The following is a 17,437-nucleotide window of genomic DNA, read 5'->3' as shown; positions in this document are numbered from 1 at the left end:
GGCTACTAAAAGATTTAAAATTATATATGCGGCTTGCATGTATTTATATTGGACAGCATTGCTAGGAGAAAATAGTTACAAAAGAGACAACCTCTTTTCAAGATTGCAAATGAGATACTTTACCCAATTATCATGTTTCTATTCAAAGCTACTGTATATCCTGGTTTCCTTCTATCAATTGCGCTATCATTATCTTTTACATAAAAACTAGGATCACAATCTTTAATTCTTTCTCCCTCCACAATTATGTTATGTCCACTAGTTTATCTTACTTGTTCCTCTCTTTTTTTGTGTAATTTTTTTTCATTTTTTTGTTTCTGTCTTTATGCTATACTTGGTCTTAGTTTAATCAATTAAATTATTAACAATCTCTTGACAAGACTTCTTTATTTCAGCCTCTACCCATGACCCTAATATATGATTCTATACAAAGCTACTAGATTAATATTCCTAAACATTGCGACTCCCTCCTGCTATACAAATATTTTTAAGATTCAGTGGTTTCCATGACACAAAATTATATACAAGCCACTTGGTCTAGCTCTTAAGGCATTCTAAAATCCTCATTTTCAATTTCCATTTTGAATCTTATCTCCTCTTCTACCACCCAGTCAGATACAGGATTCTAGATAAGTATGGGTCACCCAGTTAAACTGGAATTTTAAATAAACAATTTTTAGTACATAATTTTAGTATATCTGTGATATATTTGTACTGAAAATTAATGTTTTTGTGAAAGTGAAATTTAACTGGGTGCCCTGTATTTTTATTTGCTAAATTTGGCAACCCTAGTCAGACAAGTCTAGTCTCTTTCCCAAATACTATACATAGATTACCACCCTTGCTCACATATCTTAAATGAGATAATACATGCCCTTAGAAAAGTGCCTAGCACACAATGAGCATGCAATAAGTAATAATGCTATTATTCCTCTGATTTTGTTGGTCCATCCACTCAATTCCCACTGGCCTTCTCTAGCCCACTCCAGTCCATAATATTACATCTCTCTCCTTAGTATTTGATAGACTACTTGATTACTTACTTTGAACATTTCATATGTATGTCTTACCTAGCCTTAAATTTCTACCTCACATAGAAATTACTGGGAAATAAAATAGGATTGTTATTTAAGGGATTTTGTATTTTATCAAAGTTATCAAATTTTACTCTTAAGTCCTAGCTTAAATTCTTAAGCACATGATTAAATTAGAGTTCCCATTGTGGCTCAGTGGGTTAAGGACCCAATGTTGTCTCCATGAGAATATAGTTCCATCCCTGGCCTCACTCAGTCGGTTAAGGATCCAGCGTTGCCACAAGCTACCATGTAGGTCTGCAGATGCAGCTCAGATCCAGTGTTGCCATGGGTGTGGCGCAGGCTCCAGCTGCAGCTTTGATTCAACCCCTGGCCCAGGAACGCTCGTATGCCACAGGTGCAGCCATAAAAAGAAAAAATTAAGAAATTTAAAAATAAAGTACAGGAGCTCCCTTTGTGGCACAGTAGAAACAAATCTGACTAGTATCCACAGGGACGCAGGTTTGATCCCTGGCCTCACTTAGTGGGTTGGGCTCTGGCATTGCCGTGAGCTGTGATATAGGTTGCAGACGCAGCTCAGATCCTGTGTTGCTGTGGCTGTGGTATAGCTAGCAGCTGCAGCTTGAATTCAACCCTTGGCCCAGGAACTTTCATATGCCATGGGTTCAGCCCTAAAAGGCAAAAATAAAAATAAAGTACATGAATACAACACCTTAGCTGAGCCTTGACTCTAGGAGGCTCTTGACTCTTGTTCTCAGGAGGACTTAGTATTCAGTAAACCTCACTTTCAAAAAGTGAGCTGTAACAAGATCTAAAGTGCAAAAAATTCACTCCAACAATAACTTAAATGTCTATAGTTATGAATTTATCAGGCAAAGACAATATAAATTGTGCTCTCTGAATTTCTAAAACTTTCTTAAATCAAAAGGAGCCTATATTTGAGTTCCCATTGTGGCTCAATGGAAATGAACCTGACTAGTTAGTATTCATGAGGATGTGGGTTTGATCCCTGGGCCCACTCAGTGGGCTAAGGATCTGGCGCTGCCCTGAGCTGTGGTGTAGGTCGAAGACACAGCTCAGATCTGGCATTGCTGTGGCTGTGGTGCAGGCTGGCAGCTGTAGCTCTGTTTCAACCCCTAGTGTGGGACTTCCGTATGCTGCACCTGCGGCCCTTAAAAAAAGGAGGGGGGAGCCTATATAAATAATCATGCAAATAATCAGTTCAATGAAAACTTTAACTTTCCCTATTCTTTACAATGATCTGTAAAATTCACAATCTATGAAGTAGTCACATGTGATTTTTACAGAAAAAAAACTTCTCAAGCACTCTAATACAATACCATGTTCTCTGTTGTACAGAAGACTCAAATTATACAGGGACTCAAAAATCTGTTGATGATTAAATAAGAAAATTATGGGATACTACTCAGAGAAAGCTTTTTATAAACAGACACGCACGCAATTTTAAGTACATTGTTAACCAATGGTTCACCTTAGTCACATTTCCAGTATAGTACAGACTACCTGAGTCCAAAGTCTGGCTCTGCTACTTATTAACATATAAGCCTCAGTTTTCTCAGCTATAAAATGAGAGCCCTTTCTCCCAATGTTGTTGGGAGGATTAAGAGAATATGCATGAATGCCTGCTTCAGCAGCACATATACTAAAATTGGAACAATTCAGAGATTAGCATGGCCCCTGCACAAAAGATGACATGCAAATTTGTGAAGCGTTCCATATTTTAAGAAAGAGAGAAAATGTGCATGAAATGCTTAGAACAATGCCTGGCACATGTCAAACATTCAAAAAATGCTAATTCTTATTGCTCTTAGAGTGTTTCCCAATTTGATTTCCTCAGGCCTAGTTCCAACTTATGACTTATTCACAAAACTAACTTTTCAGAAAAAAAAGATATGGAGAGAAAGCACTTTGGTTTTCCATATTAAAATAAACTTCAAAGGTCCAGATTCCTGCTCCTATAACTCCTTTAACAAATTTGAGTTTTGCCTATTTTTTCATGCTGTGACCTTCTCAGGCTAGTCTATTTGGTTAATCCAAGGAAACAACTTTCAAAGTCATGAATAACCAGTTTCACATTGGTCTTTCTATGAACAAGTGTTTCTACTTTTTAAAGCCCACTTGTAAATGTCCTCCATAAAACCTATTTCCATAACTCCTAAAATTTTTTTTAGGTTCTTTAAGATAGTCATGGATTTCCACATCCTACTATGTTAAGTAGTATAGAACAACTGTCTAGGCATGAAATAATTCATGTTTGAAGTAAATTATTTTTTCTAGTTTATATTAGTTAGAGGAATAATACAAGAAGAAACCAAAATCATGCATCATATTAATTTTCAAGTCAATAAAACACTTCCTCTTACAAAGTTTCATAGTAAAAAGTACTGGATTCAGGACTTGATTACAATAATACCAACTGTATAAAAGCCACAGTTCAATGATGTTACCTGAAATTATTCCAAACTAATCTAGGTTGTGTGAGGGAAAGGGCACTTTGAACAGAAATACATGTTTAACTTATATCCAAAGACCAGGAAAACTACCATAAAAATAAAGGAAATATTTTAATAAAATGATTCATAAAAACTTTAAGAATGTTAAAATTGTTACTGAAAAACTATTGACCTCACACATTTAAACTTATTTAGGAGAAAAAAAAAATCCAGATTAGACTGCTTAATAACAAGTCTCAAAGATCACTAAATGTTCAAATGTGGTAAATTATGTGTGCTACTGTTTCCTCATTTTCATCAGACTTAGTTAACAATGATCTTTTGTTGGATTCTTATATATTTTGGTAATGTTATAAAAATTGGGCTTTAGATCTGGGGTCAACAAACATTTTTCATCAAGATCCAGATAGTAAATGTTCCAGGCTTTTCAGGATAGTGTCTCTGTTACATATTCACATTTGTTTTTTCAAGTTCTTTTAAAATCTCTTAAAAATATAAAGAACTGTTCTTAACTCAGTCCCTTAAAAAAACAGGTTTCACCAGACTTGGCTTGTCCAGTTTCCCCACCCTTGCTTTATACTATACATATTTTTTTCTTACTATGTCAATTCCACTGTTATTAATTTTTCCTCCTTCAAATATTTGCTCAAATGTCACCTTCTCTGAATACATGCCTGCCTCCCTATATATATCACCTAACACATTTTTATTTATCACCTCCACCCCAAACACCAATATAAGTTCCATGAAGAACGATTTTCTTTTTCATATATCTCCTATCCCTAGAACAGCACCAGGCACATCAGTAGACTCTCAATAAACCCACCATCATCCTTATGAAACAAATACCATGAAGTAAATGTACAGTTGACCTTCAAACAACTTGGAGGTAAGGGGCGCTGACCTTCTGTGCAATGGAAAATCCAAATCCTTGCCTTTGTAGTTACACAGCATTCACTGGTTGAACCAACCCCAGATTGTGTCATACTGCAGTATTTACTATTGAAAAAGATTCATGTATAAATGAGACCACTTATACCCACACAGTTCAAACCCGTGTTCTTCAAGGGTCAACTGAAGACAGCTGAAAAGCGATGCAAAAACCAGATTGATAACTTTTCAAAAACTGTTTCAAGTAGCCATAAAATATTTTAAATAAAGGGAAAAAAAGTTCAAAATTATTTCTTACTGTCCCACAAAGTAAGGTTATTTATAGGCTCATTCTCCAGTTTATCATTACCTTTGGCTTATTTAATAACAAATTTCAATTGTTATTTCTAAACCCCTCTAAAGTCCTGTTCCACCTCTGACCTTATCTTTATGTTTCCTGCCCATTCAACTCACTAATATAGACCCCCAACTTTCAAGTTTAGCAAAGCAGGGAGAAAGTTACTTTGTCTCTTCTATCGCTCCATCTCCCAAATTCCTTTTTTTTTTTTGTCTTTTTTGCCATTTCTTGGGCCGCTTCCGCGGCATATGGAGGTTCCCAGGCTAGGGGGTCTAATCGGAGCTGTAGCTGCCACCCTACGCCAGAGCCACAGCAACGCAGGATCCGAGCCGCGTCTGCAACCTACACCACAGCTCAGGGCAACGCCGGATCGTTAACCCACTGAGCAAGGGCAGGGACCGAACCCGCAACCTCATGGTTCCTAGTCAGATTCGTTAACCACTGCGCCACGACAGGAACTCCCCAAATTCCCTTTTTATAAAAACAAAAGGCTAGATTCTATTGAATATTATACTCCAAACACACTATGCTCAGTGATTATATAAGTTATTTTTTTAACGGCTATTATTCATGGTTTTGTAATTTTTACCTATAAGGAAAGATCTGCCTTACCATAACCCATATATATACTTGGCAAGGTATCGAGGAAATAACTTGGAGAATTTAGTAAGCTCTGCTACCATTCAGATTATGGCTACTGTATTTCTAAACATATCAAAACATAAAAACCCACTAAAGTATAAAATACCTTCTGTCTCTGATAAATCGATATTTGATAGCAATTAAAACAAAGAACTAAATATATTAATAACATTGACATGGGGGTTAATACATACTAGAGCTCATACTAAGACATTCCAAAATCAAACTACAAAAAATTGCTAATACAAGGAGTATCTATAAGAAAGGAAATTTATTTTAAAAGCCCCTTATCCAACAAGTTATTCTTCATCTATTTTCTATATGGCTACAATTCTGCCATTCTTATCAGCAACCTTGGTTTTCAAAAGACAAACTTTAAAATCCAAAAGTTAATTGTCAAGGGTTAAGACTACTCTGTAGGCCAATTCTTTATAGAGACCTAATTCTGTTCTAAAAACACTAAGATTGTGATTTTTGAAAAGACAGTTATATTGAAAAAAATGTTCACAGTAACATTGAAAAACTGCTATAAAACCTTAATTTTTTTCAAGTTTTCAACTGTTTCTGTGTCATGAGTTATAATAAAATCAAATTAAATTTGGTGGAACTAAGTCAGGGCAAAATCTTCTTAAACAGCCAGGACTACAAGAACCAAAATGATTCTTTTTTGCTCTTATTAAAAACTAGCTGACTCCCAAATTAAGTCACTTTATACCATATATCCCTGGAGAGTAACATGGCCCAACACACCACACATCCCACTTAACCTAGTTCAAACGAGTAACATAAAGGGAGAAACTGCACTGTGTAATTCCTTTATTTTCTGCATATTAGTGCTTTACCAACACTACAACCATAAAGAACACAATTCCAAGTACTGTACTTTTTAGTTTGGGGAGATCACAGTCTACAGACTCATTTACTTATATTAGACAAGATCAACCTCATTCAAAACTTACTGCAGTTTATAAATTCACAGAAAATACAGAAATTGATGCAATTAAACAAAAACTTCAGGATCTTATTTCTTAAACTCTTAAGATTATAACTTTTTCTGCAGGCTATAATTACCTGCTCCATGATCACCAATGGTTATGGTTCAATTTATCAATTATCAACCTTTTATATCCTTAAAGAAAATATAAGTGAAAATTACAATTTCTTACCAAAATGTTTAGGGTTTTCCAAATTTCAAATATTTGCTACCCCCTCCCCCAACCTTCAGTTAGACATTTCAAATAAACTAAAAATAACATCTCACCTGCTACATTCCATAGCAATCACTTGATGTATAAAATTTTAACTATGCCCCCAGTTTTTTTTAAGACACAAAAAAATGGCTGCCTACCAATTTGTCTGTCACAAGTTAGAATACTACATTTAAGAATTACATGAGGGTTTCAAGTTTCCTCCAGTTTAGGCATTAATACCTTTGTGCTTGTCTTGTTTCAGGATGTAACATTGATATCTGTATAATCCATGTTTATGTACCTTAATAAGTAATCATTTAAAACACTAAATTTATGATGAAACTGGGAATTTTAAAAGCAGCTAAAATATTTAGATATATCAGCTTCATTTCTAGAGATGCTTCTACTAAAGTGAAACTGAACTTTATACTTTAGTTGCATTTTGAATTCAAAAATCCCTCTGCACCATTAGGAGCCTACAACATAGCACCTTTTCTCCTCTACTTTAAGTAAAATGTTTGTCAAAAGTTTGAAGTTACTTTTTTATAGCCTTATGTTGCTCAAACATCTTTGGTAAAAGCTCCGTTATACAATATGGCCAAAGCATGAAGGACCAATACTGTCCAATCATATACCATGACATCCCGCTCAATTTTAGTTTTCAGATACCCTCATAAACAAAACCCACTCGGCCTTTTCCTGTATGCTGCCATTGCAGTCTACATTTGTGAAATACCCTAATTCCTTGAGGATCTCTAAAATTAATCCTTAAGGCTATATAAGAACCAGATGCTGTTACACACAATTCTGTATCAAGCATTAACATTTGGTTCAAAGTATTACCATAGTGGTCTCAATAATCATGTTACTGGTCCTAACCAGCTAAGCAAGTCATCTTGTTAAGATCTGGATATCACCAGTGAGCACACTGCTTACCCTTGAATAAGTTTACATTCATTGTCATCTGTAGGTTCTTTCTTTACATCCTACTTCCCCTTTGTCATTCTTCAAGTCTACACATCATTCATTCATCTCACATTTCCTTCCTTAAAGGAGATGGTGTATCATTGAACCAACAGGATATCTGCCTATTTGCATGAGTTAATCCTACAATCAAAAAGAATACCTTTCTTATAAAACATCTTTTCCAGTGTTCTAATTAATGGAGATAAGAATCACTCGTCTATTAAAAAAAGACATCTTCAGCTTATTCAGTTGCTGTAATGTGGAAACAGGAATGTTTTTCTTTCCAACTAGGTAAAAGGTGCATATAACTTGAATTGTTAAATGCTTTATTAATGAACAAAGTAAACATTCTGGTAATTTTAATATGATTGGTCTTAGACATTTGAAACATAGTAAAAGATATATTCCAGTTTTGCCCAAAAGTCACTTAAAATATCTACAAATATTTCTTTTGTATATGGCATACAACATTATTGCTCCATTTTCTGGAAGAGTCTGTTTTTAAAGTTATAAAAGAGGGAAAACACAGCAAAGTTGCTAACTTTGCAGTGAAAAAAAAAAATCTGTGTCCTTGACTGGTTACATTTTCATATTTTTATGCACTGTAAGTTAGCTCTGTAAAGGGGAACTTGAGTTTTATCCTTACTCATGCATGATGTATGTTTCAGAACTTAAAAGCTGACATTTCAAAGAACTTACATTACCTGTTTTAACATACTGATGTGCAACTGGAACATATTACAATGATATTACTCATTATTTGCCCCTGTGGGCTAAGTTTACTATACTGGTCTTAGATATAAAAGGTCACATTTGAATTTACTAAGTTGGAATTCATAAGGGAGGGGGAAAAGGCCTTAAATATAAAAGACAAACGGCAGTTTGATTAAGCAATAATTTTCAGTTTACTAGATGAAACAGACTTGCAACATAGTCTGCATGAATGCAAAATAAGCCATCTACAGCAAGTGATAAGGAAACTGGGCAAAAAGGAAAAAAGCATACATTGGAAAAGAAGATTCTCTCGAAATAAAAAAATCAAACCATTATTATAAAGGAATTTATCAAGAACTGCTGTATTTCCCCCATCCCATTTGCTGGAAGTCAACGAGAGTATCTAAGCACTTTGTGTTCGTGTCAAAAGTCAGCTCAGAGCATCCTAACGCAAAGCTAAAAAAAAGAAAAAGAAAAAGAAAAGAAACAAAAAAGAAAACCCCTAACCCCCTCCCCCAAACCGTAGAACTGTAACTCCAAAGTTCAAATTCAAAAGAAGAGAAAGTGGCAATTCAAAGAGGTGATGGTGGCGATAATCCTATGAATGGGTTTTTGATTTCTCTCCTTCTGGGGGATGGGTGGAGAATGCTCATTAGGATTTGTAGTTAGAGGTTAACCATGTGAGCCCCTCATAGAGTCCGTCCCCCGAGGTGGCACAGGAGGGCTGCACATACCAGTTCCTGTCCCGAATCCGGGTCAGGCCCAGTTTCTCCTGGATCTCGTGGGGTTTCATGGCATCAGGCAGGTCCTGCTTGTTGGCGAAGATGAGGATTATGGCGTCCCTCATCTCCCGGTCATTGATAATGCGGTGTAGCTCCTGGCGGGCCTCGTCTATGCGGTCGCGGTCGGCGCAGTCCACTACGAAGATCAGACCCTGGGTCCCGGTGTAGTAATGCCGCCAGAGCGGCCGGATCTTGTCCTGGCCGCCCACATCCCATACGTTGAACTTGACGTTTTTGTAAGTCACCGTCTCCACGTTGAAACCCACGGTGGGGATGGTGGTCACCGACTGGCCCAGCTTCAACTTGTACAGGATGGTTGTCTTGCCGGCCGCGTCCAGGCCCAACATGAGGATTCGCATTTCCTTGTTCCCGAAGATCTTAGATAGCACCTTCCCCATCGCTTCGGAGGAACCGGGGCCGGGGGCATTCAGGTGTCCCGGGTCCCCTCCAACAACGCCGCCGCCGCCGCGAAACCGAAACGGAGCTTCCCAGTCGCGAGGGGGCCCGTGCGGCCTGCGTGGGAGTTGCCTCCTCAGGGCAGAGGCCCGGACCCGTAGCTCATGCGGGCATCACCGACCACACAACTTGATTCCTCCCGTCGCCGCGGCCTGAGTCTGCGTCGGGAGAGCCGCCGCCCTGCTGAGGCGCGGCCCGGCCCGGAACTGCCCTTCCCCCCGCAGGCGCCGTACAAGCGCCGCCGCCGGCTCCCGCTCGGCCGCCTTCACCTCACTCCGCCGCGGGAGACTGCGGCCCTTCGGCCCGGCCTCCGGTCCGCGGAGCACCGCGCTCACCACTGACCCAGGCCACACGAGAGCAGAGCGGCTTCGGCGCCCCGTCGGGTCATTGATCCTCGCGGGAACTCGGTGCGCTGCCTGCAGAAACACAGAGAGGAAAAAGGGAGTTACTGCGGGAGCCCCAGAAGAGAGCGGAGGCCGAAGGAGCCCGCCTTTCCAGCTCAGCCCAGGAGGTTACCTCCAGCCGCCGCCCAGAGCGCGGGCTCCCTCCGGCCTCCACCGCCTCCTCCCAGTTCTACCGCCGCCGCCGCCGGAAAAGGCGCCGAGGAAACCGCCTCACTTCCCCTCCCGACGACGCAGGCGCAGCAGAGGCCGACCGTTCGGGACAAGAGCGACCTCTGTAAGGAGAGCGGCCTGCGCGCCAAGCGTCAGGGGCGCCACGCGCGGAGGGGCGGGGCTACGGCGGCTCGGAGGCTCCCAGGTGGAGCCAGCCCTGCTCCCGCGCAGCTCGGGCTCTGACCCGCGCCCACCTGTAGCTATTCTAGCGTCTTCTCCCCTCTCTGCTTTTCTCTTCCGCGCGCTCTCCTCCTCCGCCCCCATTGGAACCTGAGAAGCAGATCCATTGGGTGGGGCCCGTTGGCCGCCCGCTCTCCAGATGAAAGCCTCCCCCTGCTTTGCTTCCAGGCCTTTTCTCCGTCCTCGGCGCCTGCCAGATACTCTGCGAGTTCTCTCTTGCCCACCCCAGGCTTCGCGTGCCCTCCATCTCCCTGTGAATCCCTATCTGCTGTTTTAAACCTTTCACCCAACTCCCTTTGGCTTTCTTTTTCCTTCGTTTTGTGCATTTCCCGAGAGACACGTGGGAGGCCAGTGGTTCGCGTGGGATTTGCCGTTCAGTGAGGCGCGTTCACCGGGTTTGGGTTTCCTCTAAAGTCCGTCTGTTGAGTGAGCCGTCAGGAGCAATCCACCTTTCTTAAAAATTACAGTATTTTCAAGACTTCCCATGCTTTTCCTTTTTAAATATCTTTCACTGTGATTAGTAGTAGTTTCTCATTCTTAATTTTCAGCAGCCTCGTCTACATAATTTTAGCGTTGGATTTAGAATAGGAAAAACTACTTCTGACGCCTGGATTCGGACATTTGACCTTATCGAGTTGATCTCACGCGTAAACTGAGTGTAATTCTGACCTCACTGTCTAGAAGCCCACTTGAAGGCTTTTATTATTATATGTATAATGTTTGTAGAAAGGGAACCCTCTTTGTATCAAATGATTAGTGATAAAGTTAGACTTTAAGTTCAAATATGAAGAAAGCTTGAAATAAACCAAAAGGAGGAAAAACAGGAAAATAGCGTGTTTGTTTTTTTTTAAAGAATATGATGTGATAGCATAAGGTAACATACTTTTTCACAGTTTAAAAAAAATTTGATAATGGTAGATTGGTTAAGTGATAACCTTTAAGCTTCAGCCTGAAGTAAATTTACTGAAGTTACTAATATTTTGGCAATGATTTAATTTACTTTCTTCCTTAATATGTACTGTCTTAAAACTGAAAGGATGTGCAGTCAGAAGACTGGGGTTTCAAATGTCACCCTCCATTTTATAGCTGTGAATCCTTTTCTCTCAGCCTTTGCAAACTTCATTTTCTTTACCTGTTGAACCAAATGAAGAATGATACCATGAATGAAAATAGTCATTATTTACTGATTGTTATAAACATTGCACTAAATACTTCAAATATTTTAATATGCATTGCAACCATGTGAGTTAGCTTTGAGGTTCATTAATTAGTATTAATTAGGAGGAAACCGAGAGTTAGAGATGTTGAGTAATTTTTCAAAGGTCACAAAGCTGATATGGTGAATTTATTCATTCTCAACCCCAAAATTAGGCTCTTTCACCCCCTGTAAGTACTTCACAAAGTTGTTTGGAAATCTGATTACAGTATAGTTGACCCTTGAATAACACAGGTTTGAACTGCACAGATCCACTTGTACTTGTCTTTTTTTAGATAAATATGTACACTTGTCACTACACAATCTGGGTTGGTTGAATCCACGGATGCAGAACCTGGGATGTGAGGGGCCATCTAAGAAGTTATCCTCAGAATTTAGACTGGGGTCAGCCCTACTACCCTACCTTACCCCCATCCCCAGCCCTGTACCAATATTCAAGGGTCAGCTGTATTTCTTAAAATGCTTTATAACTATAAAGAAAGTGTCATAGTAATTACTACTACATTTGAGGAAGGAATTTTTTATATGTGGTAGTGAGTGCTATATTTTGCCTCATTCCAACATAATAGTTTTCTCAGAGCAGATACCAATTTTTCCATCCAGATGGAAGATTGAGCTCCTGGGCTTAGATTTATTTTTCAGTGGACTGTGTGATATTATTAAAAATAGAAGCAACTTGGAGTTCCTGCTGTGGCACAACAGGATTAGCAGCATTTGGGAACACTGGGTCACAGGTCCAATCCAGGTTCAAACCCCAGCCAGCACAGTGGTAAGGATCCTGCATTGCCACAATTGTGGCATAGGTCGCAATTGCAGCTCAGTACTGATCCCTGGCCCGGGAACTCCATATGCCCAAGGTGTGGCCAAAAAAGATAGAAGCAGCTTGAAGCACTAGCATCTACCTGGCACTGGCACTGTGCTAGGCCTAAAAAAGTTTATTTTTGAAAGCCAATTTCCATTTATCTTCTACCAGAATAAATGGAGGCAGAGACTTTGCCTTGTCAACCTGATATCCTTAGTGATGGAGTGTTGGGTATCAGGAGTTCAGTCATTGTTTGAATGAATGAATGCCTTTTATACCACAGATGAAATAAAACAAAAAGGAAAGGCACATATTATTTTTATCTGGGGTTTGAAATAATCGGTTAATAATCTTAATACAGTGGAGTATCTTATAGTGGCTCATCATACAGTAAGTTATACAGTACATTTTAAGTAATAATCATAAAGCAGATAATGGCCAGAATATAATTACAGACAGTGAAAATTTTTAACTCTGTATATATACAAAAGTATTTTAAGTAAATGAATTTCTATAAAACCAAATTACTGCAAAAGTAACAGTTCGGGTGACTACTAAATCATACCACTGATGAAATTTTGTTTTCCTGAAACAGTGAACAGTTTAAAAAGGGTAAATTTCAATTTTAAAAACATTGTTCAGTGAAGTATTTTACAAATAAAATTTACATTTTTGGAAAAAAAATGGTTAGATCTCTATTTGCATTCTGTTTCACTGCTTTAAGTTTTAGACACAAATGAAAGTTTCAAAGACTAACTATTATAGAAAAATGGATCTCTGCCTTTTTTTTTTTTTTCTTTTCATGGCCGAACTCATGGCATATGGAAGTTCCCAGGCTAGGCGTCAAATCAGAGCCACAGCTACTGGCCTATGTCACAGCCACGCTCCATCTGAGCTGAACTGCAACCTATGCCACAGCTCTCAGCAATGCCAGATCCCTTAACCCACTGAGTGAGGCCAGGGATCAAACCTTCATCCTTATGGATACTAGTCATGTTCTTAACCCTCTGAGCCACAACAGGAACTCCAGATCTCTGCTTTTTAACTCAAAGCCTGCAAATGAAGAGATTTCTCCAGTTTGCTTTCAAACCAACCTTCCCTTTTAGAAAACACATAATTTCTAATCTCTTCAACAGCCTCATACAATACGTTTATCACATCCCTGACTAAAACACAATCTTATAAGAAAAAATACTTACTTTCAGAAAATGACTTAGCTTTCCACTTTTAAAATGAAATAAGTGTCTTCTTTAACAGGGGCACCCTGTGCTATTTAGCCCTGTATCTGAATTCCTATAGCTCTTGAAAATCACTCGAGTGTATGACTGTCATATATTTCTTTCTATCCTATGTAAGGCCAGGGAAATTCTGACCACTCAGTGAAGGTGGTCTCACCTCATACCTATTCGCCTTGCTCATGGCTTCATTTTGAGCCCTTAGTCCAGGTTCACCTAGAATTGAGCTACTTTAAAGAAGCCATTGAGCCCCCAGGAAACCTATTCGCAGCAGAAATAAAGAGTGAATAAAAAGCAAAGTATAGATTTAGAAAAATTTCTAATCCTTCCCAACTGAAACTAATTGAGACCAGATAATTAGCCACCCCCCCACCCACATACCTTGGTATTATACCTATGTGTTTACAAGCTTTCTAAGATTTCATATTCTTTTCATTTTTGAATCCTTAATACCCAGCAAGATTCCTGGTAAGTAGTGTAAAAAAAAAAAGTTTCAAACATTTCTGATGGTAACACAGTAAAGATTGAGACTTTCAAAAATAAAACCGAAAAGCCCAGTGAAGGGAGTTCCCTGGTGACCTAGTTGGTTAAGGATCCAACATTGTCACTGCTGTAGCTGAAGTTCAATCCTTGGTCTGGGAACTTCCATGTGCTGCAGGATTGCAAAACAAAACAAAACAAAAAAACATACAGTGAAAACAAATCATTTTCATTTATAAGTATTCTTGGTCACATTAATGGATGCAAATTTTTAAAATATCTAAAGGGACATTGTGGAAACCAGAATGGTAGTTTACTCCCTCTTCTCCGTGTGTCAACTGAGGAAACACTTGCTAGTTCCTCCTCTTTAGCCATAAATAAATGGTATTCTCATTAAAACCTTGATAATTATTTTAGCTATGCCTGAGTATGAAGACTTCATCTCATTTTCAGCAATGTGAAAAGTGGGGGTGTTCCTGTTGTGGTTCAGTGGGTTGAGAATCCGACTAGTATCCATGAGAATGCAGGTTCCATCCCTGGCCTCACTCAGTGGGTTAAGGATCGAGCTTTACTGCAGGCTTTGGCATAAAGTGAAGATGTGGTTCGTACCTGGTGTTGCTGTGGCTATGGAGTAGGCTGGCAGCTGAAGCTCTGATTCAACCCCTAGCCTGGGAACTTCCATATTCCCTGGGTGTGACCCTAAAAAGGAAAGGAAAAAAAAAATTGAAAAATGTGGGAAAGATAGAACTAAAAACAAAAGTTTGAATTACAGTTGATGTTATAGAAAATTGCTTAAGAGTTATGACTCCAGACCATAAATATAAACACTGGGGCAACATGGTCTGGTGGCAGAAGGGAATAGAAAAAGCTAAATTACATCTTTAACTTAATCCCAACACTTCTTAACAGGTTTAATTTAGATAATTTGTTCATGTCACTGATCATCGGTTGCTCTGTTCCTGCAATAGAGAAATCTCTCTTAATGATTAGGGCAGTATGTCATTTCCCTTTTTGGTTGAAGGAGCCAAGTCACTGAGAGGGTAAGCAACTTTCTTAAGATCAATAAATAGTACAGAGGAGATTCAAATTAAGTTTTTGTTGTTCTTGTCATTGTTGTTTTTATCCAAGTCTGGTGTTCTTTTCTCTATTGTGTGAACTTAGGAAGCCCTCACTGCTCATGAAAATCAGCTGGGGCACTTTTAAACTGCATAAATGCTTGAACACCCACCCCAGATCAATGAAATCAAAATATCTGTGGCCAATGAAGTTCTAACCACCACAATTTTTTAAAGGCCCCCTGAGTGATTCGAATGTGTAGCTAAATTTGAGAACCACTGAGCTAACTGCTAACTTCCCTCCATGTCAAAAATTCTATAAATTCTGCCCATTAGGTGATCATTTGAAAAAAGAATCAGACAAGCAAAAGTGTAGACTAATCATCATTTCTAACCTGTTAAATTATGTTCCTTCTCATGGAAGTTTATTGAATGTATTGTTTTCAGATCAACTACTTGAATCACTAAAATACTGAGATACATTTCATATCCTGGAGTATCTATAATATCTCCTGTTAAGAAGAAGCATATAATCTCAGGAATGTAATTTTCAATATGAAAAGAGTATTTTTAAGGTAAAGCAAAATTATTACTTTGGCCTAAACTGACAGTTTGCAATATTGACTGCTCTGAAAAGGAGTTATGCTTGGAACAGAGAGGCTAAGGCATTCAGACTTCTTAATTGACTGAATACTCCAAACCTTATAATTAAGTAATAAAACAACAGTGTGAGGTGTGTTTGCAGTAACAGTTGTTGGGCCCTATGCTATCAGTTTCATGGATGTGTTGTTATCATACAGTAACGTACTAGCAGAGCTTCCTTGCCTGCCTGCTTACTTCTCTCACAAACATCTTAATAAATCTATTTTTTGCCTATTAAAAAATTACAATAACGTACTATATAGTAGCGTGTTGGTGCATAGCGTGCTCTTCAGGAAGACAGTCAAGGGACACCAAAGATCTGAGGGCTGAAGTACTTGTCCTATCTTTTGGTGGTTCCAGTTTTAAATTTCCTAACTTAACAAGTTTTATCTTTTGCTTTGTCTTATTTTGTTTCTGTGTTCTTTTTCCCTTATTTTTAGAGATAGATGAAAAAAAATGGCATATAAGCAAACCACTGACCTCTAATTGGTGAACAAATCTCAATGGTACTAAACAAGTAGATTTACTAATTAAGACATCATGCAATATCTATCTCTATATTACTTTTTGCCTCTAGCATAGTATTTTGCATTTGATCTGCCTTACTTTCTGACCTGCTGGCTAGAGATTCAGCTTCTCTGGGCTATCTTTCTAATGGCTAGGCTGGTCATAAAAGTGAAGAACTTTCCATATTACAGAACCTAGAGAAAAGAATTAATCTTTCAAATCTCAAGAAACAATTGGTAAGCCAGTAAATTTACAACTGTTTATAGACTGGAAACTAAATAAATATAATGATTTTAAATGCCACACAGGGCTGCTTTAAAGAGAGAGAATAAATGAATGAATTAAAAAGTCAGTAGGGGAGTTCCCATTGTGTCTCAGCAAGTTAAGAACCTGTCGTCATGTCTGTGAGGATGCAGGTTCCCTGGCATCACCCAGTGGGTTAAGGATCTGGCATTGCTACAAGCTGCAGCATGCATCGTAGATTTGGCTTGGATCTGGTGTCACTGTGGCTGTAGGCCGGCAGCTGCAGCTCTGATTCAACCCCTAGCCTGGGGACATCCATGTGCCACAGGTGCATCAGTAAAAAGAAAAAAGTGAGTAGAGAAGAAGAAAGGAAGGAAGATAGAATGAAAAAGGGAAGAGAGGAAGGAAGGAAAAAAGAAAAGGATTGTATTGAAAAGTAGAGCTTGACAGTGTGGTAAACCTGGCCTAATCCAAAACCCAGCTTTGGGTTGAAAGGAAGAATTCCCTAGAAAAGCATAAACCAGTTAGATTTGTGTGAGATTTCCTCCTCCACAGACTTTTTTAAAAATACTGCTTTATGGGTACCAAGAACAGTTCTTGCTGTTCAGTACCTTTGAACCATCAGTGTATAATTGTCTATAGTTGCTTCTACTCTAATGTAAAGTTCTGAGCACAGTGACCAAGATTTATAAGTGTGGAAATGGTCATAAAATCCTAGCTAAATGTTATATATAACCAATTTAACAAAGGCTTAGCTGGACAAAATTTATGAGTTTGTTTCCACTTCAAGTAAGAAAGATTTATATTCCAAAAGGCTTAGAAAGACACCTACTGGATTATATGACCACAAATAATAGTCAGATAACATAAGCCTGCTGAGCTTACACTGGCTTCAGGGGTAACATTACAGTTTCATAAAACAGGGTCGATAGTGGTATGTTTCTCTGGTGAACCAGGGCAAGAGTCCTGAACCAGGC

At 38.8% G+C, this 17,437-nt stretch overlaps 1 protein-coding gene and 1 pseudogene across 1 annotated transcript; one reads left to right on the top strand and one right to left on the bottom strand.

Annotated features, from left to right (window-relative positions):
- Window positions 1–2,677: 2,677 nt before the first annotated feature.
- Window positions 2,678–2,778, top strand: LOC125121663 (uncharacterized; annotated as a pseudogene).
- Window positions 2,779–6,177: 3,399 nt separating this feature from the next.
- Window positions 6,178–9,646, bottom strand: ARF6 (ADP ribosylation factor 6). Its single transcript, XM_047767273.1, has one exon. The coding sequence runs from the start codon at window positions 9,426–9,428 to the stop codon at window positions 8,901–8,903; it is 528 nt and encodes a 175-aa protein (XP_047623229.1). The 5' UTR covers window positions 9,429–9,646; the 3' UTR covers window positions 6,178–8,900.
- Between the last annotated feature and the right edge of the window lie 7,791 nt (window positions 9,647–17,437).

This window comes from Phacochoerus africanus, chromosome 2 (assembly GCF_016906955.1).
Source record: "Phacochoerus africanus isolate WHEZ1 chromosome 2, ROS_Pafr_v1, whole genome shotgun sequence".
Taxonomy (NCBI): domain Eukaryota; kingdom Metazoa; phylum Chordata; class Mammalia; order Artiodactyla; family Suidae; genus Phacochoerus; species Phacochoerus africanus.
This window is presented reverse-complemented; position numbering and strand designations above follow the sequence as displayed.